At 40.0% G+C, this 24,873-nt stretch overlaps 2 protein-coding genes across 3 annotated transcripts; both read left to right on the top strand.

The window, feature by feature from the left end:
* The first annotated feature begins 126 nt into the window (after positions 1-126).
* On the top strand, positions 127-12,357 carry LOC147127661 (E3 ubiquitin-protein ligase MARCHF6-like). Its single transcript, XM_086020148.1, has 25 exons — positions 127-872; positions 1,802-1,901; positions 3,781-3,854; positions 4,161-4,304; positions 4,507-4,579; positions 4,740-4,908; positions 5,053-5,239; positions 5,372-5,433; positions 5,500-5,532; positions 6,526-6,577; positions 7,476-7,534; positions 7,635-7,715; positions 7,801-7,869; positions 8,073-8,147; positions 8,926-9,060; positions 9,147-9,367; positions 9,563-9,700; positions 9,782-9,998; positions 10,263-10,332; positions 10,498-10,679; positions 10,924-11,058; positions 11,188-11,277; positions 11,384-11,516; positions 11,626-11,761; positions 11,859-12,357. Exons 1-25 carry the CDS (start codon positions 854-856, stop codon positions 11,944-11,946), a joined length of 2,742 nt encoding a protein of 913 aa, XP_085876274.1. The 5' UTR covers positions 127-853; the 3' UTR covers positions 11,947-12,357.
* A 714-nt stretch (positions 12,358-13,071) lies between these two features.
* LOC147127660 (palmitoyltransferase ZDHHC20-B-like) lies at positions 13,072-21,985 on the top strand. Of its 2 annotated transcripts, XM_086020572.1 has the most exons (14): positions 13,072-13,467; positions 15,384-15,410; positions 15,530-15,624; positions 15,714-15,834; positions 16,094-16,163; positions 16,271-16,303; positions 17,011-17,131; positions 17,447-17,482; positions 17,661-17,799; positions 17,973-18,099; positions 18,228-18,317; positions 18,389-18,495; positions 19,822-19,869; positions 19,994-21,985. In XM_086020572.1, the coding sequence occupies exons 1-13, from the start codon at positions 13,350-13,352 to the stop codon at positions 19,863-19,865; spliced, it is 1,128 nt and encodes a 375-aa protein (XP_085876698.1). In that variant the 5' UTR covers positions 13,072-13,349; the 3' UTR covers positions 19,866-19,869; positions 19,994-21,985. The 2 variants fall into 2 exon arrangements, with proteins under 2 accessions (XP_085876698.1, XP_085876699.1); XM_086020573.1 differs by lacking the exon at positions 17,447-17,482 and having other exon boundaries at positions 13,091-13,467.
* The last annotated feature ends 2,888 nt before the right edge of the window (positions 21,986-24,873 follow it).

Here is a 24,873-nt window from a genome sequence, read left to right as displayed (position 1 = left end):
ATGGCGACGGGATAACCTCCTATAAGGGATGATCGGTTTAAAAAAAAAAAAAAAGTGGTAAGTGATTGTGACTCCTATTTGTATGCCCATGCTCCTGAACTGCGGACATTCGAACGCAGAAGCTTCACTTTGCCAGACAGGCGCGTTTTAACCATCGAAGCCACTGCGGACCTCGTATTGAAATGGATAAATATTTCATTCTAATTTATTATACTATGATATGCGACGATGCCCTGTCTATTCATTGTTATACAATTTAGAATCTGTTTAAAATTAGAGCACCACTGATGTGTCAATTGTGAAGTGCATACAGGCTACAAGAGAAATTGGTAACAAGGGGTTTGAATCAAAGACTACCGCGCACGTTATAGAATTACTCCCCGACACACTAGACGGCGGTAAAAAGGCGTAGACTTCGCTTTCAAGTGACTGTCATTGTTTTAAAGAAGAAGACGATGGGCGAAAAACTGTTGTGACAGCGTCTCTACGCATGGCGCATGCGTTAGGCTTCAGCTAGCCGTTTGTCTTCTGCCTTTAAACAACTGTCAGTACTACCTAACAGAGGATGCGGTATTTATCGTGTTAACTGAAAAAAAAAAAAAAAAGAATACGTGAATTTAGCAACGTCTAACGTGTTTCGGATGTTAAAACTGGACACGGCAAAGAAGCAAGCAACGAGAGTTTCCGTCTGTTGGGAAACCATTTTCTGTTTGCGGATGCATTCTGACCCATAAGGTTAACGTTGTACTCGTCTCGCTAGCGTAACTTGGCTAGCTAAGCTATTTCGTTTGTCGTTGATGGGTTCACTGAACGAGCAACACCTGCAAGAAACAGCGACAGTTGCTTTGTGAACATGGACACGACCGAAGAAGGTAACCTGTGATGTTTCGTCTTTCTTAGCGTTACTTAGCATTAGGTCAGAGTGATCGTAAGCGCATCATTGAGAACCATCAAGCTGAGCTGGCCTGCTAGTGCTTAACCGGCTAACATTCGAGCTTAACGACGTAATATTGTAGTGTAGCGCCTATTCAGGATGCCTACTAAACTCTACTAACGGTAGCATGTATCAGATGGACTTTAATCAAGGAGCGTGTACTACGATGAAACGAGTACGGTCCAGAACTTAATGATGTCAGCAGTCAGTGGTCATTTCATTAGGTACACATCTGAATTATGCAATAACAATATATGAAGACACACCCATTGACGCACTGATGACGAGGTATTAATTTAACAGTATATTTAGCGGTTGTTGTCATCAGTGCACCATACTGACAGATAAGAAATAAACGTTACTGTCAATCATAGTACTGTTATAAAGACAGACATTAGAACTGGAGATCCTTACGAGAGTATATTGTACCTGATGAATGCTCCGGATTTCTCACTCCATAAAATTGTACAATGTGGTCTTCATTAATAAGTAACCCAGTCCGTGTTACAGTGTAGTGCAAGGATCACCAAACTTTTTTTAAACGTAGTTACTTCTTGGATACTGATTATTGTGAACGATGGCCAATTTGATTCACACTTCTGATTCCTCCGTATAAATATCAATATGCATTACTTAATTTCTATCAATGTCTGCAAGTGTTTTCGTTTTTCATTCCTGGGAAATCACAATATCCCATTACTGGTGAGGTATTTTTCCAACACCGACCACTGGTGTAGGCAAATATCTCATGTACGTTTTTACACCCCATATGTTTTTGTCCCCCTGTACCCTGTTGTTTTTGTCTTTAATATTGAAAGTAACTAAACCTGTCATGGTTCTGTGTGTGTGTGATGTATGCACTTTCAGCGGACATTTGTCGTGTCTGCCGCTCCGAGGGGACGCCAGACAAACCCCTGTATCACCCTTGTGTTTGCACTGGCAGCATTAAGTTCATTCACCAGGAATGGTAAGTGAAAGCAAGAATATGCCAAATCAGTTCAGAAAAAACATTATTTAGTACAGACACACATTGCAATGCAAAGACAACAACAGTAAATAGTATTTTTACTTTTTCACATTTTCACATTCTCACAAAAGTTAATAGTTTTTGGGCCGTAATTTGTGCAATTGGGAGCTTTACATGCTATTTTCATATACATGTTCTTTTTTTTTTTTAATGTGCTGAAAATCACTTTAAATTAATGCTTATTTAGTTAATGTTTAGAAAATATTAAATACTGTACCTATGTTTCCAAATGTTATTTTTGTATAACTTTTATAAAAAGTGCCTGCAACTCTGATACTAGGAAAATGCTGGTCCCAGTGTGAGAGTGACTGTTTTAGATAATATCTCACACTCGGGCTATTTTTAGTGTAATTAGTTAAGGATTTGTGTTTCCCTTGGATGTTAAAGCCATTAGGTAATGATCAGATCAGATTTATGGTCAGATTACTACTACACAGCAGTAGAGGGTAAACTCCAACCGGATTTTTCGTTTTTGTAAGGGACTTTGAATTTTGTTATGTCAGACCAACCTACAGGATACCTCAAAAGAAAAGGGTTGAACATTATTGTTATTATATTTGTTTGCATCCAGCATCACGGAAGAATAGTCAGAGAGCAGGTTTTCCCTCCATCCCTTACTGGTTAGATGCCTCTCATTGCCAATTGCCAATGTGAAAATAGAACCCACCCAAACATAATGTGTTGTCATTGTGTCCTGTACATTACCGGTAAAAGGGTGGGGTAGGTGCATATCCCCTGTAGAGAGGAAAAGAGCCTGGATGTTTCTAGGCAGTTGTAGAATCCAACCATGAATGTGTTTGACTTTAAAGTAGGGCCCAACCGATATAGAATTGTTGAGGCCGATACCAATTTTTGCCAGGAAAAAAAATTTATTACAGATGAATCGACCGATTATTTTCAACAATAGGGATAAAGTAATACGTAACAACGACAATTAGAATTAAAAACGAATTAAAGAAAAGATAGTGGGAGCAGGTGGGTGAGATTTTGCATTATGAAGTTAGATAAATCTTAACATGTTCATTTCTCAGCCGATTTTTACTTTACTTGATCGTCAACACGTGTTAGTAATACAAAACAAGCATCCTTGATTTATTTACTTTTTTTTGGGGGGGGGTTGTGACATCCACAAACATGGAACGCATGGGAACACTTTGCCGTATGAAAGTCTCCTTATAATTCCTGTTATAATTCGTTAATTCCTGTCGTGTGTTTATTACCAGAAGGCGAATTTATGATATGTATATACAACACATTTACGGTATGTTTGTCTTACGCTGCGCTATATTTTTATTTCTTATTTTTTCTAATCAAACAGTTTTTAGGATGTTTGAAAAATAGTGAGATTCAGGTCAATTCTTTACACAAGATGCATCGCTCACCCAAGCAATGCTTGTAAAAAATTCAGTTTCACATGGGCTAAAGAATGACCTTATCAATTACAGTCTTCATATACAATTAAGGAAACACGGTTATAGTATAGATTTAAGACAAATGGAGGCCAGTGTTACTTGTGTACATCTGCCGTAAGCCATAACCGGTTGATTTAGTCAGCCGGGTCTGGCCCTATTTTAAAGTTACCCACTAAAGCAACTAAAAGCAGAAAACTATATTTTGCAAGTTTTTCCAATTAAAAAAAAAAAATAAAATAAAATAAAAATATGCTAATAAAATCCCGACTGGAAATTTTCAACATACAAAATCAAACAGTCATTGTTTGGATACTGGTCGTACACCCAAGATATTTTCTGTACCATGTGACTGAACAAATATTCTATGCTTTAATGTTCAATTTCACCTTCAAATGTTTGCTTTACAGTTTGGTCCAGTGGCTGAAACACAGCAGGAAGGAGTATTGCGAATTATGCAAGCACAGATTTGCATTCACACCAAGTAAGTGCTTGCGTGGTCGTAGCTCATCCGTCCTGACATATGAAACAGCTTCATGTTGCTCATATATGCCACAGATGTTGCTGTACTATACGTCTGTGTGCTTAACGATAATTACCTGACACAATAGTTGCTTGTTGGGTAAGTCCAATATTCTATTAAATGAGTCATTTACCACTGTCAAAAATGGCTTTGAAAGTGCTTGGCAAGTGTTTGAATTTCATGCGCAGATCTGTACGAACCATTGACAGATTTGATAACGTTTGTATTTGCAAAATTGAAGATGTAATCATTCCGCATCTTTTACAGTCTACTCCCCAGACATGCCGTCACGTCTGCCCATTCAGGACATTTGTGCCGGCCTGCTGACAAGCGTGGGCACGGCCATCCGCTACTGGTTCCATTACACGCTGGTGGCTTTTGCCTGGCTTGGCGTGGTTCCCCTCACTGCATGTGAGTATTCAATGTTGAATGCGCATCCACGTTCACCTGGCAGTGCTTAACTAGAGTCAGAGATGTACCACTTTGTGTCCTATAATAACATAAACACTGCGCAATGAATCCACGTCCCCCTCCGTAAGCAGTGTTGGCAAGATCTTACTTTGCTGTTTTTTCCGCAAACATGTCGAAAGTCATCTTTTCCCATTGGTTTCAGGTCGCATCTACAAGTGTCTTTTTACTGGCTCTGTGAGCTCTCTTCTGACACTGCCATTGGACATGCTCTCCACGTGAGTGATGATCTTGAGGACAGCATTACGAAGCAGCACACACACACTCGCAGTAACGCCAAATACATATGTGGCAGCATATTTTCGTTGTTTTTGTAAAAGAAAAAACTTAATGGTGTGTCGTTGTTGTTTTTTTTTCTTGTGTTTGTCTTTCCTGCAGCGAGAACCTGCTGGCTGACTGTCTGCAAGGGTGCTTCGTGGTGACCTGCACCTTGTGCGCATTTATTAGCCTGGTGTGGCTCAGAGAGCAGATAGTCCATGGTGGCGCTCCGCAGTGGTTAGAGCAACACCAGCCGCCGCCGCCCAATGCAGCTGGACAAGCCAATGAGGTGCCTTTCTTAACGTTGATTTTATTTACTTTGATATTGACTTTTGACGCCGATGCGCTTAATATGTGTTTGAAATAACTGCCACGTGCACCCATGTAGACACAATACATTACACTTGTAAAGCCAGCCATGATGTCCCTTAAGGCACAAGCGGCCGGGCCAGGAGCAGCAGATGAAGCTCCTGCTGACCAACCGGTCCCTGCAGAGCCACCGGCCCAGAATGACGCAGAGCCAGAGCCCCCTGATCCACCAGAGCAGGGTGAAGACCCCGAACTGGAGGAAGAGGAGGGAGTGGCTGCTGAAGATGCCGACCCGAATAACGGAGCACAAGGTCGGAGTGCAAGTTTATTTCCTGACTCATTTGATTTGATTTAAATGTATGTGGTAGCAATCTAAAGAAAAAGTGGGATGGTGTGCTGCCTAGCCTAGCTAATTGTATTAAATATTGAAATATATCCAACAGATGATATGAACTGGAACGCTTTGGAGTGGGACCGAGCAGCCGAGGAACTCACCTGGGAAAGGGTAAGTGCATTAAATGACATTGCACTAAAGCACATTAAACACTCAAATTCTGTTCATTTTTTTCAGATGCTTGGCTTGGATGGATCGCTTGTTTTTCTGGTGAGTTTGATTCATGTTCCCTTATGCATGCGGTGATTTCCAACTAATGTGCCGTGTGAGATCATGAAATGTCCTGTGACAGATTGTCCATTTTCGCTTTTTTAATTTGGTGACTAGTGTCGCACAGGGTACCAGTACTGTACCGTGATTTATTGGCGTCAAGAATATGGCATGTAATGTTAAAACTTAGAGTGAATACATACATTGACATGTATACATTATGCTTATATAAACATTATTATCATATTACTATTATCATTTTCTTTTTCAAAAATGCCATTCTTAAAATCAGAATTGGTTAATTCTGTGTCCAAAAAGCATAGAGGCTTGAGAGCTGCATATCTGGCCATGAAAATGATCATAACCTGCTCAATACTGTGTTACAGTAGATGTCATACTAATGACTTTATAAACCTCTGTGCACATTTTCTACTAGTGATGTTTAAAAAAAATAGTTCCCATTTATTATCCTGTAGTCTATAAAATATAAATGATCAAGGATAGAAAGTTACAAACAGTGTATTATCTCACCCTCCCACGTGTGCAAAAGTGTTTTGCAATGTTTAAAATGTTATTTTCTTGTCAAGCATATCCTAGTTTGAATTGATAACAAATTTAAAAAAATGAATTTGAAGCTCTTTTGTCAGTTATAATTTTGCTGATTTTAGATTTTTGCCAAGGTGCCGTTACGGTATCGATGTACTTTATGCAGGTATAGTATTGAAGTCAAAATTTTGCATTGTGACAACACTATTAGTGACAATCAGAAAAACTAAATGCACTTGCCCACCAACCAATATTATTATTTCAGTACCGGTATATGTGACATTTTTGGGGGTGGTGTGCTGTGATTTTAAAAAAAAAAAAAAAAAAAAAAAATTCCTGATGTAAAATATGCATCTTGACCTAGTACCGGTTGTGAAACACTGGTCGAATGGGAAGTAGTTTTGCATTTGCAATCTTCCTACTTCATAGCTTCTATTTGTCTTGTAGGAGCATGTGTTTTGGGTGGTGTCTCTCAACACACTCTTCATCCTGGTGTTTGGTAAGTACACTGGTCAATATTACTATAAAGTCACTCAGTCATCATAAAATTGCAGCAAGAGTAATGAAACTGAGGTCTAATTATTAGCTGTCAGACATTTGATGCACAGTTAGGTCTCTAACGTTTTGTTTTTTTTAATTGGACGTACATCATTTTGTCGTATCCCACACACAACTCTAACTACGGTACGTTTAGAAAGTTAAAAGCTAGTAAATTAAAAACACAACATGGTTATTTCATACAACACATTATTTTGATCTCGTATTTTCTATGTTCACAATCGTGCATTTATTCCTAAAATTGCTGCCCACCCTGTCCTCATAAGGTAATTAATTTAATTAATTTAACTTTAAGAAACCCTCTGCCTTTAGTAACATTACAACCAACATTTTTTTCTTTCTGCAATGGAGGCTGAAACATTTAATGGTTGCAGAATAAATATTTACACTTGTTTTGTAATTTTCATTATTTTGTGTGTATTCTGATATTGTCAACATGTCAACTCTGACTTAGTGAAATAACAATTGATGAAAAAAAAAAACACTTTTCAGAAATTTGAAATATTTGTTTCACCGTAAACAGTCAGCTTGCTAACTGAATCATGCTGCTGGATGAGGATGCTAATTAAATGCTACCATGAGCAAAAAATGTCCACGTGTCATTGTCCACCCTGGCAACAAGATCACATTTTATTGTTTACATGTACATTGTCTACTTGCAGTTTATATAATTAAAAGTGTGGGGGCTTGATCAATATGAATTTCTAACAGCATCTACTTAATACGATGGGTATGAAGCTCGATGGAAAATGAAAGCCACCTTATTAACCTCTGATGTAGACTTGTATCTAAATATTACTGTCTTTGTCTTTAATATCAGCATATCTCTCCTCTGACAGCATTTTGTCCTTACCACATTGGACATTTCTCTGTTGTGGGCCTTGGCTTTGAGGAATATGTAAGACATTGTATTCTTAACCTAAGTTTTAAAAATTTCACCTTGACTTGAATCAATGGTGCGCTTATGTTTTTGACTCTCCTTTTTGTTTTGTTTTAAGGTTCAAGCTTCCCATTTCGAAGGTTTAATTACAACCATCGTTGGCTACATCCTGCTGGCCATGACACTTATACTGTGTCACGTATCCTTACATGGCACATTCACAGTGCAGATAAAAGATTTGTTTATGATATCTCCGGTGTTGATCCTTAACGACGATGTTTTAGGGATTGGCAGCTCTCGTCCGGTTTCAGCGCTCCCGACGTCTCCTAGGAGTCTGTTACATCGTCGTCAAGGTAACCTGTCAAGCATACAGTATGCATTTGCTCTCTTTCACTTGCGAAGACATACAATATTCCATAACTGCGAACCAATGTCTGATCATACCTCAGGATATTACACAGAAAATAAAAACTAATAAATTGCAGTAGTATTTAAAATGATGAGATTATTCTTATTCTAATCAACACTCTTCATAATTTCATTTCATTGTTTATAGGTCTCCCTGCTGGTTGTTGTGGAGATTGGTGTTTTCCCACTGATCTGTGGCTGGTGGCTTGACATCTGCTCTCTAGTAAGAATCTCTCTTGTACGGCTCATTCATTATTGTGTTTAACCATATCGTGCCATTTTACGACAAAGTTTGAAGTTGTTTTAATGGAGGCCCGGGCCTTATTCATGACAAAACTGGCTTTGTCATTACCATTGTAGCTCGCCTTGAAAATGTTCAAGGAGAAAACTTCGAAAAGCAGATGTGTCCCATTTTTTAAAAAATGCTGTCCTGAAGTAAACAAGAGATAAAATGGATGTCCGATCCTTCACGTCGGTGCAAATGCACCACGGCTGTGTGGCATCGGATGCCTTTTGTCTTCATCGATTAGTCATAAATAGAACATGGCTTCCAGCCCTTGCATTCAAATTGAATGTACATTTTCCAAAATAGATATTCTTCTTAGAGATGAATAAGCAGTACATTCACAAGAATATATTGATACTTATTAAATTACTAAGTAGTTAGTTTTTGTAATAGTTTAAATATTATTTCTCAACCCATACAGCATTGTTTAACAACCTTTATTGAACCAAAGCACATATTTTATATTAACAAAATCTGACAGCACCCCACCAAATAAAATTGCCTCACAGTATATTTGTCGTAAATAAGTTACTTTAATTTGGCTTGATTCAACTTGTAATAAATAAATGATTTTTGTTGGTCAAGGTAAGAGAAATTGCATTATTTCCCACCGCACACCCAATGAGCTCTCAATCTGCTGCATTACAGTATTTGCGAATTAGTGAAATACAGACTTTGAATCATTGTTCACCTTTTATCAACATTGAACTCGCAGGAGATGTTTGATGCCTCTCTGAAAGACCGAGAGTTGAGTTTCAAATCAGCACCCGGCACCACCATGTTCCTGCACTGGCTCGTTGGGATGGTCTACGTCTTTTACTTTGCTTCTTTCATTCTACTTTTAAGAGAGGTTAGCCCGTTTGCAACAAGTTTTTCTTGGCCAGGGAAAGAATAGCATATGTCAACTCCCCCCCCCCCCTTCTGTATATGTGTCAGGTGCTGAGGCCTGGAGTGCTGTGGTTTCTGAGAAACCTCAACGACCCAGATTTTAACCCAGTGCAGGAGATGATTCATCTTCCCATCTACAGACACCTGCGACGCTTCATTCTGTCGGTGGTGGTGTTTGGTTCCATTGTGTTGTTAATGCTGTGGCTGCCCATCAGGTTGATTAAACTACTGATGCCCACTTTCCTGCCGTACAACGTCATGCTCTACAGGTAACCAGCAGACTGCAACTTTGTTGCATTGTTTTTTTTATCCAGAAAAGGATATTTTGTTATGCCAGATGGGGGAATCGTGTTTTTTTTTTTTTTTTTTTACAGAAATTGAGATGTCGACCGGCAATTATTGGGTTTTCGATATGCACCTCCATACATTGTTGAAATGGCCTTTTGTGAACCTTTTTCCCTCAGCGATGCCCCTGTCAGCGAGCTGTCTTTGGAGCTATTATTACTTCAGGTCGTGCTGCCAGCTTTATTGGAGCAAGGGCATACTCGCCAGTGGCTCAAAGGCTTAGTTAGGGCCTGGACAGTCAGTGCTGGATATTTATTGTAAGTCCAAAAGCCAGTGTCTTCAATGCACTCAGCACCTTTTTAATTATAACTATGATTTGTTCATCTGTGCCATCGCAGAGATCTCCACTCGTACCTCCTTGGGGAGCAAGAGGACATTGATGCCAACCAACCCGTGAACAACAACAATAATCCTCCCCCGGGACACCATAACAACAATAACAACCCGCCACCAGCTGTTGGCGAGGGCTTGCATGCGGCCCACCAGGCCATCTTGCAGCAGGGCGGACCAGTGGGCTTCCAGCCATACCACAGACCTCTCCGCTTCCCATTCAGAGTGAGTTGATCCCACGGTTCCTGTTTTTTTGTGTGTGCTGCTCCATAGTTGTTCCCCTATAATTAAGGCAACAAGCAACATGTGTCAAATTGAACCTTAACTAAAGTTTTGCACGGGAGGAAGACAGCTCCCTCTAAAGTTTCCTTAAAATTCACAAGGGTGTGGCTCCCAGTGGTCAAGTATTTTTAGTTGATTTAAGTGGGTGCAGTTGGGCTGTACTTGAGGCGTTAACACTTGCATGAACATTGTTCCTCTTTCCTCTAGATTGTGCTACTGATTGCATTTATGTGCATTACCCTGCTGGTGGCCAGTCTTGTGTGCCTGACACTGCCAGGTGAGAGATATTTTGCGGTGCATCTCATCTTCTACTTGTAGACTTGTGGGATATTTAGACAGTTCTGTCTTTAGTTTTTCCTCAGCCAGGCCACAGGACCACCTTAAAGTTGAAATACTTAGGAGGTATTCACTTAAATGTAACCTTTCCCCCCCTGTTCCCCAGTGTTCACTGGACGATGGCTGATGTCCTTCTGGACTGGAAGCTCCAAAATCCATGAGCTGTACACAGCGGCCTGCGGCCTGTATGTATGCTGGTTGTCCATCCGCGGAGTCACGGTGCTGCTGGCTTGGATGCCCCAAGGACGTACTGTCATTGTGCACAAGGTTCAGGAGTGGACGTTCATGGTAGGTGTCAGCAAGGAGCATTTTTTTATCAACATGAAAATTACTCAGACGAGTGTTGTGAGAACTTCTTCCCTGGCAGTAAACACTCAATATGGGTGCTACAATGTTTATCAAGCTCTGCCTTCGTTTAGGAGTACTTCACATACACATTTTGCTTTGCTATGATGAGGAGCGAGATCATCATTTTAATAAACCCATAATTGTTAGTGCCGTGTTTGCTCACCCAGCTTGTATGTTTGTGTAGATCCTTAAAACCTTGGTTGTTGCTCTGCTGGTTGCCGGAGTCATCCCACTGTTGTTGGGCCTCCTGTTTGAGCTGGTCATTGTGGCGCCCCTCAGGGTACCCCTGGATCAAACACCTCTCTTCTACCCCTGGCAGGTAATTTCCCTCGCAGGGTTAATAATGTATATCCATCATTAATTGACTTTTTTTTTCTGTTGTTCTTTTGGAGCAGAGCAACATAATCATTCTCTGTATCATTCAAGTTTCCCCCCCTCTTGTCTGCAGGATTGGGCTCTTGGAGTGCTTCATGCCAAAATCATTGCAGCAATTACCTTGATGGGTCCTCAGTGGTGGCTGAAGACTGTTATTGAACAGGTAAAGGGTTTTTACAGTTGGAGAATCAATTTTTAATTAGTTGTGTGTGTCAGTGTAGCAATCACATTGCATTTTTACTGACGATATTTTGCCTTTTTCCGCCCAGGTGTACGCCAATGGAATTCGCAACATTGATCTTCATTTCATTATCCGTAAACTGGCAGCACCAGTCATCTCAGTCCTGCTGCTGTCCCTGTGTGTGCCCTACGTGATTGCGGCTGGGGTGGTGCCTGCTGTCGGTGAGTTTCTGAACATTTTCAAATCCTTTGGCCACTTATGTTGAGCACAAATTCTTCCTTTCGAACGATTTTTGTTGTTACTCTTATGGCGTTGATGTTGCTCCCATAGGAGTGACCCCAGAGATGGAGATTCTAATGCAGAGGAGAATCTACCCCTTCCTCTTGATGGTGGTCTCACTTATCGGCATTCTGTCCTTCCAAATACGACAGTTCAAACGCCTTTATGAGCACATCAAGAATGACAAGTAAGATGTTTTTAGTGTCTTAAGTGGCATGCTTTTTACATGTTGTCCTGTGTTGAAATTTGAATCGTAAATCCAATAAAATCATTTTTGTGTGCAGGTACCTGGTTGGCCAAAGACTTGTCAACTATGAAAGGAAAGCAGGAAGAGCAAGCTCAGTCCCCCCCTCAAACCCTATCATAGAATAGATTTTCACCCATGACCTCTGCATACATGACACTGCCTTTTGATTTGATCAGTCACTGGACTGTAATCCTTTTAAAATCTCCACTGGTTCTTGGTGGATTTCACGGATGTTGTTCAGTCCCCTGATTTCCCTCTAATGCCCATTTGCAGTTGGGAAGGGAAACATGTATTATAATCATGGGACAGCAATGTAATCTCCACAAACAGAGTGTGAGAGGGAGGGGTTTTGATTTGACTTTTTGTCTATCATTCTCGCCTTGCTTTGAAAAGTGCTGCCTGATAATTGTACATGTGTAAATACTTTGAATGCAGATTTTGTGTTAAAAAAAAAAAAAAAGAAGACATGGAAAAAAATGCAATGACCATTGTACATCTTAAAAGTGTATGTATAATTTATTAAATCAAACCAGCAATTTCTTGTTGTTTTTATGACAGATATAGTGTGAGTTTAATTATGATTTGACATCAGGATGTGCTGAGAATTCCCATTGTTGAGACAACCAAAAGCACAATCATTTTCATGTAGAAAAATTATCAATACGCAACACTAGATGGTGGTGTTGAGGGTGTGTCCTTATGTGGAGAGAATCAAGAAAAATAGCTATTTATCTGTACCAAGAGCAATTCATTCCCTCTCGACATCATACCCACATAGTTAATTTCCGGCGCCATATTTGAGGACCCAAAGGAAAACACAAAGGGAAGCCTTAGCCATTTTTAGCGTCATTGGTCAGTTTCAAACTCTGCCCTTTGCAGAAGGGGAAAAGTTAAACCTTTGCGCATATAACATTTCAACTGACTTCACCATAAGGAATCAAAAGTTGTACCATTATAAACTAATACTGTACAGTTAGAGCTGGAATAGACAAAATTAAACCCCCCAGGCCTCCTATGGCTAGCTCTTTAATCAGTCTCACAGAGCATTTAATATATATTTTTTTAATTTGTTAATCACAATATATTGAATTTCATAGAGCATACAATAATTTATTAAATCAACGTTTTTTTTAAAGTAAACATTTAACGTTTTACTTTTTTAATTTGTAAAATAAATTAAATGTAAATAGAAAAGGCAAACGAACATATTTGACTTTTAAAATGTCTATTTTATATCGATAAAATGTATATTTGAAGATGTCAGTTTTTCTTCTACCTTGAGTATGTATCTGGTCCTTGAGTACAATTTTTTGTCTCCAGCCGAGTTACAGAGATTCTTAGGCCAATACAAACAGAGCTATATTATCTTCACAAAAGGCCGATTTTTTTTTGGTTATTTTTTTCTTTTTGTCTGAATTCACAAAGAAAAAACATTGAATTATGTTTACCTTCTCCGATTTCCGGGTTGTGTGACTTCCACCGATGACGTCACACGCAGACACTCCCTTTCCCCAGTAGAGGGAGAAAAATGGCGCCCACTCACGTACTGAGATGCTGTCAACGGGGATTAGCATGGATACCTGTGATTTTCATCGCTATGGTCGTCTGCTGGTCATATTATGCCTACGTGGTTGAGCTTTGTATATGTAAGTAGACTCTTTGATGCACCACTGTGTGCCTTTCAAGCTTTTTTTATTGCCGCTTTTTCCATTGTACTCGACACAGACGGGCAGCTGCTTTTTTGGCCAGTAGGAAGTAAGACGTACTGTAGCCCAATAATACAACTGGCAAGCCCCTTTTCATTCTCTTGATACAGATAATTAGCAGGCAGACAGCTTGTATTGTTTTGAATTGAAGTACAATTCAAGTGATAAACATGCTTTGAAGCGACACAAACTTTCCCCGTGTGTGGTAATGCCTTGCTAACAGTTATAGGTTTGAGCTCATTTGGGAAGTGGACATGATTTCCCCCCCGCCTCATTTGGTTGTCTTGTCATTGCAAGCACTTGCTTGTTTAAAAGACGTGACATTGTGAGCCTCGCTTTAATGGAACAAAACATATTGTGACTCAAGGAAACGATTTTTTTTTTGTCCACGAGCTCTCAAACTTGGAAGTCTAGTATGTAATTCTCGCCAGAGTGATTTGTTAAATTTGATAAACCAACCCATGTTATATGTCATTAAATATTTAAATTCACTGTTTATGTGTTTTGTAAAGTATAACTAATCATGTAAGTTTGACAGTTTTGAACTATACTACAAATAATAATTATATCAGGGGCATCCATTAAACCGGGGGCACCAACACCAATGAAACTGAGAGAGATACTGATTGATGCGAATGGGCTACACGCTTCCTAAATAACACATTTTCTGAAATTATATTTAATAATAATCTGCCATAATTAATCTGTATTTGAAGACATTGATCATGTTAATGCTTTATACACAAGAAGTAGGAAACATCAATATGCAAAACTTCATTTCTATAAATGGCAACTCGACAAAATTCCCTAAAAATGACAGTCTGTCAAATTGCTGAGTCAGGTTGGAATGGTATAATGTAGCAAAAATTTTGAAAAATTGGACAATGGGTTTTGGGGAATTTGTGTGTTTTTTTCTGTTGGGGAAAAATGCCTAATTGGACAATGGGTTTTGGGGAATTTGTCTTTTTTCTGTTGGGGAAAGAAAAGGCCTTTTTGGGGAATGCTTTGGCCCGCTTTTCGACAGGCAAAATAATATTGCCTATAGAAAAGCCAAAACGTCTTCAAATTAGAGTAAAACAGCATAACTTCATAATTTTGCAACGTTCTCCTTGACCCTTTTGTTTTGTCTTCTACCAATTGCTCATACAGGCCAAAATTCCAAGATGTCCATGGGTCAAAATTACTGACACGTTTAAAACGCAGACTCTTGCCCTAATAACTTCACTTAACTAGCGCAAATGGAAGATTATTGGTGAGAAGAGCAGTGTGGGCACAAGAATAGGACATGTACTTTGCAGTCAATATTTTTTTTTTGTGAATTTCTTTGTTATGGAAGATTTTAGAGGCATTTGAAGCACTCATTGTCTGTTTTTGTAGAAAATTCCACAAACATTGCGGCCTCTTGTCTCGTTGCTACTATAAATCGCTGTTAGTGTTTTCGTTTTCCTCTGATCCCTTCTACAACAGTCCTAGAAAATCACAATGTCCCATCACTCATGAACTATTTCTAGAACAAGCTCATGTGCTACTGGTCCTTGGAGGCTACCTGGTGCCCAACGGGCACAATGTTGGTGACTCCTGCATCACACCATTTCATTGACGTGTAAATGCTTAAACAGGTGAAAGTTGAATTTGACTCAAGTTTTGAAGCTTCTCATCTAAAGGTGGGAAATAATTCCACTGGGCGCACTCAAGCTGAGTAAGAGTGTCAAAGGCAATAAAACAGCCGTCGGTTTTGATGTACCCTTTCGATGGTGCTCTAAAAATATGCCGGATGGATTGCTTGCACAATGCTCCCTTGTCTGATCTACAATCACTGCTTTTATGTGTCACTTACATATTTTTGTCTCTTACAGTCACCATCACTAGTAGAGGAAAACAGGGTAAGCTTCTTCTTTTTTCTTTTTTATTTTTTTTATTCTGTCTCATTCGTCTTTCATTTGTTTGCTGGCGCACTTTTCCCTCGAGGCTAATATGGTTATTTTTCATATTTTTACCCTAGTTGTATACCTCATCTTGTTCCATCTCTCCTTCATCATGTTTGTGTGGTCTTATTGGAAGACCATCTTCACAAAGCCTGCCAACCCTTCCAAAGAGGTACCGTGTCATCCAAAGCCACCCACCCTGCCGTGCTATTCAGGCTATCTAGTCTAAAATGTCCTGTTTTTGTTTTGCGCTCCCTCCAGTTCTGCTTGCCCAAGGCTGACAAAGAGCGCTACGAGAAGGAGGAACGGCCAGAATCCCAGCAAGAGATTCTGTGGCGAGCGTCCGCCAGCTTGCCACTTTACACCCGCACTGGAGCAGGAGGTATGCGAGCACCTTACACTTTTGAAACCTTTTTAACACCGTATTTTGTTATATAGGGATGTAAACTGGGAGAAAAATGTTCAGTGCAGTGCACGGGACACTGAAAAGTGTTTATATTCACATTCAGCAACAATTTCAAATAGTATTTAATGCTGGCGTTTTGATAGTGTTTCATAACAAGCAACGGTATGACGCATCACAATATCAATATTTTGTCCCACAGCAATACCGATGTCACTTCTGAATTTCTTTGTTGCAGCGATTCGTTACTGTGACCGCTGTCAAGTTATCAAGCCCGACCGTTGTCATCACTGCTCCGCGTGCGACATGTATGTTTTTATTCTTCCGCTTGCATGGAAAAGGATGCATTTTCTCTTCCTTGTCCGTCTGCCTGTCCAATTATGTTTCATCTGCATCCTTTTTCTGTGTTTGGTAGGTGTGTGCTGAAGATGGACCATCATTGTCCCTGGTACGCAACCGACAGTTTTTTTGCTGTACGCATTCTGGCTGTGCAATTCATTGGAATCCAATTACAATTATTACACTCCACGATTACAAAATTGGCATAATCATAAAACAATGATTATTAATCTGCATTTATATCCAACGCGCTTGTTTGTTTACACATTGAAATCATACTTGAATTCATACACTTGCACCTTTTTTAAAAAAAGAAAAAAAAAAAGTATAAGAACTAATTTTATAAATTTTGTTTGGTCCAAAAGGAATTTACATAACTATAGCGTTTCAAAGAAATGTGTCATTATATTTTTTACATTTAAACATTTTCTTGTTTTTGTACCAAAAATAAATGATAATTTCAATAAACGTGATTTCAATTATTACCAAAATAATCATGATTAATCTATATTTTTTTCACACTAACAGAGAGGAATGACACGGTCAATAAAAACAAAGCATTGCAATAGCAGATTTTATTGTACAGTGATTCAAAACCTCCCGATTTACAGCTGTTGCACACTTGTTGGCGAGAGAACACAGGCATTGCTATTTTGGAATCGGAGTGCTATATTAGTCATTTGTAATGTCGAGAGTTGTACTTATTTTGAGCTTCTGGGTAATTGGAAGGATTGATTATCACTAAGATGCTCTCATTAATTGGTGCTTGTTGGTTGTGAGGTCCAGCCTGACATTAGCCTTTCTGTCTTTCTGCAGGGTGAACAACTGTGTGGGGTTCTCCAACTATAAGTTCTTCATCCTCTTCTTGGCCTACTCGCTGCTTTACTGCTTGTTCATCGCAGCAACCGTGCTGCAGTATTTCATCAAGTTCTGGACTGTGAGTAATGACACGCTCGGGCGCAGTCCGGATCCGTTTAAACGTCCACCCTGACAAGTCGGTCGTGCGTGCTGTTGAGTTGACCCCCCCCCCCCCCCCGTGTCCTGTGCCTTACCGTGTGTGTTACACCCGCCATATTGAGCGATTCATCTGATCCACTACGGCACCTGTGCGTCACCAAAACTATCCTTTTTTTTTCCCCCCCTTTTCCTCTCTTAGAGCTTCTTTGACATCACCTACTCTGCTTTGTATTTTCCTACTCACCATCATTTCCTGCCTGCTCTCTAACGAGTCTCGTTTTTGTTTGTACTAAAGCTTTGCCGGAGAAAATCGGCTGAGAACTGCCCAAAGGTAACATGGTCATCCTCTCAAAACTCTGGCTTTTGCACCACCTCCCGGGTCATCGTTGTTGGGATGCGTGCATGCTGTGTCCGTCCCTCCTTGTCTCTAATACCCCCCCCCCCCCAAACAATTTTGTAGATGTATTATTGATGCCTCTCTCGCTTTCCGCCCTTCTCTCTCTCCCCAGAATGATCTGCAAGAGACCCACTCACACGCCAAATTCCATGTCTTGTTTCTCTTTTTTGTGGCGGCCATGTTCTGCATCAGTATCCTCTCCCTCTTCAGCTACCACCTGTGGCTCGTCGGAAAGAACCGCTCCACCATAGGTAGCCCCTTTTTGTCCTGGAATCCATCCGTTCATTTTCAGTCCCACTTAAAACTTACTGGGATCAACAAACAATTATTCATACTCACATCGATTGACAAGTTTGAGTTTTCAGTTAATGGATTATTACAAATATTTGAATTTTGTGACCTGATTATATTGATTATGTCTCAGAGGCGTTCAGAGCGCCCGTCTTTAGGACCGGGTCCGACAAGAATGGCTTTTCATTGGGGTTCCGGAAGAATATTTCTCAGGTGTTTGGAGACCAGAAGAAGTACTGGCTACTGCCAGTCTTCACCAGGTATTAAATTGTCCCCTTTGTCGTGTTGCCATGTTAAAAAAAAAAAAAAATTGAAAAGTTGCCTTTATTAGCCGTGATCTTTTGGACTTTGATGTTGCTTGGGCTGACTTTGTCCTCCTTTGCGGCAGCCAAGGAGACGGCCTGACGTTCCCCACCCGGCTCGTCAACGGCGACGTGGAGCAGCCGACAGCCACCTTGCAGCCAGAGCCTAATAAAAGGTGACCAATCACAGGTGAGAGAAGTTATTTTCGCGTAGGTGTCAGGGTTCATGCAGTTGTTTTGTTTGCAGTGAAGTGACGGTGAGCCCGCTCAGCGAGTCACAGAACCGCCTCCTGAGCAACGAGCAGAACACCAACAGCGTGGTACACCATGTGGCTGATAATCCCGCCAAGTCAGGTGAGTTCCACCAGAATGCGGAATAGTAGAAGTGGAACACACAGTTCAGTAGTCCTGCAACAAAAGTCCACAAAAGACTCTTTACAACTTGGAGTTCTCGGAATGTTAGGTATACTAGCTAAATTTTATTTTAATTTCAGAGTCACGGGAAGGACATATTGAATTCATTCAGTAAATGTATAATGAGTCATAAAATTCGATTTAAAACAAGTCAGTGGTAGGAAGTATGTGGAAGCTTTGGAATTTCAAACATTTCTGCAGAAGTCGTGCATAAAATGTTGGCTGATCTTCATCTAAATCACAAGAATAAACAGACTATTTAAACTAATACCACATGAACAATTTTGTTTTCATGTTATTAAAGACATGTAAACAGTTATAGGACAGGGAGGGGAAAAGTAAGTAAACGCTTGGTTGATCCTGCTTTGGCAGCAATAACCTCGTCCAAAGGTTTCCTGTAGTTGCAGATCAGAAGTGCACAACGATTAGGATGAATTTCGGACCAATCCTCTTTCACAAAACTGTTGCAGTTCAGTAAAATTCCTGGGATATCTGCTATAAATAGCGCTCTTGAGGTCATGCAGTGGAATATCGGGTTGAGGTCCGGTTGACTGGGCCACGACAGAGCACGTATTTTCTTCTTCTGAATTCTGTTGTTCATTTGATCTTTGCCCTGTTGCAACACCCATCCTCATTTTGAGCTTCAAGTGTTGGACGAATGGCCTCGGGTTCTTCTTCAAAATATCTTGTAAACTTGTGAATTCATCTTTTCATTGATGATAGCAAGATATCCAGGCCGTGGGGGAGCAAAGCACACCCATAACACGATGCCATGCTTCACAATTGGATAAGGTTTTGATATTATCGTGACGTGCCATTTTTGCCCCTACAAATGATGTTGTGTCCCTACTTTGGGATATATAAAATTTTGGTTTCGTCTGTCCACAGAATATTTTGACAGGATTGCCGTGGAACACTCAAGTGCTCTGTGGCAAACTTTTTAAATGTGTAGCAATGTTTTTTTTTTTTTAGACCGCAATGGCTTCCTCTTTTGGTGTTCTCTTATGAACGGCATTTTTGTTGAATGTGTTACGTATGGTATATTTGTCAACAGAGATTTCTGTAAATCTTCAGCTGACACTGTAGATGTTTTCCTTTAACCTCATATAAAGACCTGACCGGGTTGAGATGCTGTGGCATGACCTTGAGAGAACTATTCACACCAGACGTCCCAGGGAATCTTTCTGAACTGCAACAGTTTTGCAAAGAGGAATATCTTTGTTGCATTCATCACAAACCAACGTGTCGTCCTCTTTGGTTTCACAGCCCCAAGTGACACCACCACCGTCTCCGTGGAGATTGAGTCCTAACCAGGTGATGTGTTGTTTTTAACGTATAGTGGCCCGGTTGTGTTGCGTAGTTCAAGGAAGAGCAGTGTAACAATCGATCTAGCGATTTAACTCCACCTGATTGGCTATTGCGTCCTCCCCCGCCACAGGAGCGACTCCTCAATCATCCAGTCTGATGCCTTAAGCTGTGCGACACTTTCGCTCATCACCATGGTGACGGCCCCTCAGTGCAACCTCAGAGTAACTATGGAAATGCATTCCTTTTGCCTGTCACAGCACAGAGCCGCGTCCATGGCATTGGCGTTTTTCCGCACGCAGCAGCAACCAGTTGTCCCCACACACATTTATTTCATTGCTACACTTATGTCTCATTGGACTATTTCGGTGTCTTTTTCTGGAATATTTATTATGATTGCGGAAATCCTTTGCAGGAGTTCGAAGCTGCTTTTTTAATTAGTATTTTTTGGTGCCAAAAACGGCCTGGATCTGCATTCAAGTGGTCTCATAGGCACAAAGCTGCAGTCAAAAGTGGGAGAAAAGCTGGATCGTTTTTTTTTTTTTTTTCTTTTTCTATGAAGAATTCAATCGTGGGACTATTGTTTTTCGTCTTTGAACTGTATTCTTGGAAGATTTTTTTTTTTTTTTTCAACATGAAATATTTCCCAGCACATATGTCCCAGATGCCTGGGGGGGGGGGTCAATGGACTGTTTTTGTATGAGCACAAAATGGTGCATTTGCACTGCAGAGATCATTGATGTACATCAATGTGTTGCTCGTTAGCAGGTTGGCAAAGCAACACAAGTTGAGTGAACTTTTCATGTGTGCGTGTGTGTCTGTGTTTATAATGTGCAGCCTTTACTTTGTGCTTTTATGCATTCGCTCATCCAGAATTCATCCATTTTGTTACATGCGCAGTGCTCGACAAATTCAACATTTATTGCCAAAATAAGGGCTGCACCAGCAGGAGCTCAGACTTCTGAACCACAAGTGTTTACAGCTTCCTTAGCTTTACCTTAACCTCATAAATACTGTAGTCATGGCGCTTTCGTTTCAAACTGGACCTCCTGCCTGTCGCGTTGTCTTACCTTGACCAGCAGATGGCAACAGAGCATTATTTTTGCCTGGAGTGCACTGAAATATAATCTTCTAATCAGTAAAAAAAACAAAACCCCAAAAATTGGAATTAGGAAGATTTGAGATGAATCAAATTTGGCCTTGTCTGCTTGTCCGAGCCTTAACTTGTGTTTTGGGGTGACTAGTCTTGTGTCAGTGGCAGTGCAGGGAAATCATCTATCTCACAGCATCTCAACTCTTATGTTTTTTTTTTTTTGTACAGAATTGTTCTTTTTAGAATGACCAAACAATTTATCTCCAAATTCTGTTCCACATCTGCAACTTTCCCGTTCCTCACACACACACGTAATATTAATGTCTGTCCGATCGCGTCGTGACAGTTGCTGGATGAGCCTCCTGCTAATTACTTCCCACGCTGTTCCAAGTTTACAGCCGTTTATATATTGTATAGAGTGACCCGTGGTGTTGTACGTTGTTTTCTATCATAGCTGTGCTAGATGTAAACACAATGAATATGTGACGACAAGAGAGTTGACACTGCCTGCTCTCTGGATTTTGTTGACGTGTTATTGTTCAAACAAATGAGAGTCCTTGGAAGATACGGGCTTCCTAACATTCAAGCCCCATCGAAATGTCTAATTCTAGGGAACAAATTACTTTAAAGTCCACTCAAAATCAAGCATAATGCGCTAGAACCTTTCCAGTAATTTCCATTTATTCCCAACATTTGGACCTATCATCCTCTTATTTTCTATAAATGGCCTCTAATCTTTCTCTGGGTTGTTGAGCCTTGAGATTGGTGCGTGCGTGCGTATTTTTGCACTGTTGTTTTGTAATATTATCGTCTTGAGAGAAATGCTTCAGTGCAGCAACCTTGTTTTGTTTTTTTTTTACATATGTTGTACGATGTGCGTAATGCCAGAATAAAGCCCCTAAGCATGGTGCCTCACTGTCAGAAAATGTGTTTTTAGCCGTGTGTCAATGTGGGTTCAAAGTGAAGGTGCATCATGTTTGACAGCAGCTTTACTCTGGTGTGTCCTAATAAATGAAGCCATAAAACCGCAAATAGCCACGTGCATTTGTCACCGCAGCATGTTCCATGATGTCAGTTTCGTGAGACGTTCTCAGGGTTTTGTCCTGTTCTTGGCAAATGCTCCATAAATACCAACTTACCCCCTCACTCTAGCTTCTTTGGCCATGACGTTTGATTCTATCCTGCAGTTTATGAAGTTAAAACTTTCTCAGAATGATATGACACTCGCAGATAGATTGATGGGGGTTTTTTAATCCCAAAATTGAAAAAAATAACTACTTTAACTAATCAGTTAAAGATGAAAAAAAAAAGTTTTATTTTATATTTATTTCCACTTCCTTTATGTTGCAAAATGACCAAAATATTAGTGGCAGCTCTCAGTATGAGGTGGTACATGCCCACCGCCCATTAATAAACATGAATTCAATATCGGTCTCATAACTTTGTAAAGCTTTTTTTTTTTTTTTTAAACGTGTACAACTCTACCTAATGTGTTTGATGTAAGCCAACTCGAAAGTGAAACCTTTGGCTGCCTAACACCCAGGCCCTTGACTCCTCTTGGTAGGTTGTCCAGTGAATAAAAAATCTGTGCACGTCAACTCCATTGCACTTGATTTCAAAATACTTTCACGTATCAAGATGCAATTCATGCAAAGAACATGAGAATGAGATCACCAACAAAGCATTTCCACTCACTCGCTGTGATTCTGAAATACTTTTGTTTGTTTAGCATGTGCTCATTTGCTTCCAAGGCAATGGCCTCAGTGTCAGTTGTTTTTCTTTTCTTTTTTTTTTAAACTTGTTGAAAAGCAAACACGTCACAAGGCCAAAGCGGCCTCGCTTTCACCGAACAACTTTGGATGGTTTATCCATTACAGATAACACAAAAATCCACCATTAAATAGTGATTTTGACATCTCCAGTGTTGAGTGACATTTGGCACTAAATCAGAACGCAAGCGGTTCAGATATTCAAGGGCTCCAAACAGCTAGCAATCTCATAATTGAAGTGATAGTATAATACTCTAAAAGACGGGAAGTGGCTTGGGTATAGGTTTGGAATGACGCAACTTGGAAAAGGCGGGATTATAGGAGGAACCAGAACCTCTACTCAGTCGCCTAAATTGGCCACCTTGCGCGAATCCTGTTTAATTGGCCAAGTAAGGGTCTCAAGGGAAGTGTTCTGGGGTGGACACTAATTGAACATCAACAGGAAAACGTGATAAAAAAAATTGAATGATGACTGGGAAAGGCACCGGGAAAAAACAAAATCAGTGTCAAAATCAATCAGAAAAGAGGTGAACCAAATCGTGCGCCAGTTCAGTAACAAAACAAAACATCAGGTGGTAAAATAGAAGGGGAATGTGAAAAACTAGGACAAGTAGATGGCACAGGTGAGAGACGTGTTAGGGAGGAAGCCAGTGAGACGATCACTCCCTGATTGGAGGTGGAAGGATGGTTAGGAGCAGCTGGTGACGTCTACGACTCGATGGATTGTGTCTCAGTCGGCCGGGTCCATGACGGGTCAGCGAGGAGCCGGATTTGGACCCATAAGCAGCAGACATGACACACAAGTCGAAAAGTAAAAGTTTTTATCAACGAAAATACAAAGTAATTGCAGAGTGGGACTGGAGGGAATCTTGCGTCCTGACTCGAAGAAAGTTTGATATACTAACAACGTGTCACTTGAGTTTATGAACTCAAAGACATCAGCTTATGTGACATAATAAAGGTCAAAAGCATAAAAGGACCTAGCAACTGCATAGCGACTGATACATCAAGGAACAACAGTTGCCTGATTTATCTCCAGATGCCGTTTCACATGAAACCTCATCTACCTAGAAATATAGCTCTTATCCAACATTTCTTGTGAATACTGACTATCAATCCCAACATGCAATGTCAATCCGACTGATTTTCAGCGCTTAACCTTCAGGTGACATCCTCACTGCGACTTTGCTTTTATGTTCACTGACTCAATTATATGACTAATTCAGAAGAACCACAAGGACACATCCCAACTGATGAGGGGGATACCTCCTAATTCGATTTTATTTTATACTCTGCACATAATGGAATGCAAACCTGGAACAGCCTTTTTGCTGAGTTCATGATCAGATTTGGAACATGTAAAGAGCTCTCTGAAACTGGAAAAAACGTCTCCATTAAAGCATTTTATGCTGCTATTTCTGAATGGCTGTATTTAATTTTTCAATGAATAATATTTTGGGTCCATTTTCTTTTGACGGATTCTCCCCATACTCAATCAAAAAATACAATAGTATGCAATAAATTGTTACAGCCCTACCTGTTATGAAATGCGCAATATAAATACAATTGTATTGTATTGTATTGCAATAAAACTACAATTAAAAAAAAAAATCTAGACAAATATGTCAGCCTGTTCTACAAATATTTTGTTCTGTCAAAGCGCAAAAAAGGTAATTTTGCATCAACTTCATGTTTGTTTTTAGCATGACAAAATATAACTGCGTGGAACAGGCTGATGTTAGAAAAATTGATTTCATAGCATTTTTGTTTTCAGTATATAGATATAAAGTCTATTGTATTTTTAGAGATGCTGTACACAATGAAAAATTTGTCCTCACATTTTATATATTAGGCCTATTATTAGAGAGAAATGAAAATCCGTATATATGTATGTGTGTGTATATTTTTTTTATTTTTTTTATTAAAAAAAAAAGATTCATATAATGGAAAATAAATATTATTACCGGTTAGGGGAGCGTGAGCGTTTTCATTAGAACGCCAACTTTAGATAAAATATATGGATTACATTAAATAGAGACTACGTTTGTAATATATATTCAGCAAATCTCAGGAGGAAGACTGGGCGTGTGAGTGTGTGTGTTTGTGCAGGAGGGAGGCGGGCCCGACGGGGCTTGCATCAAGTGCGGGGGT

Source organism: Filicampus tigris, chromosome 21, assembly GCF_054856515.1.
Source record: "Filicampus tigris isolate MCC_2025a chromosome 21, RoL_Ftig_1.0, whole genome shotgun sequence".
Lineage (NCBI taxonomy): Eukaryota > Metazoa > Chordata > Actinopteri > Syngnathiformes > Syngnathidae > Filicampus > Filicampus tigris.
Note: the sequence above shows the minus strand (reverse complement) of the source record. Positions and strands in the feature narration are given on the sequence as shown.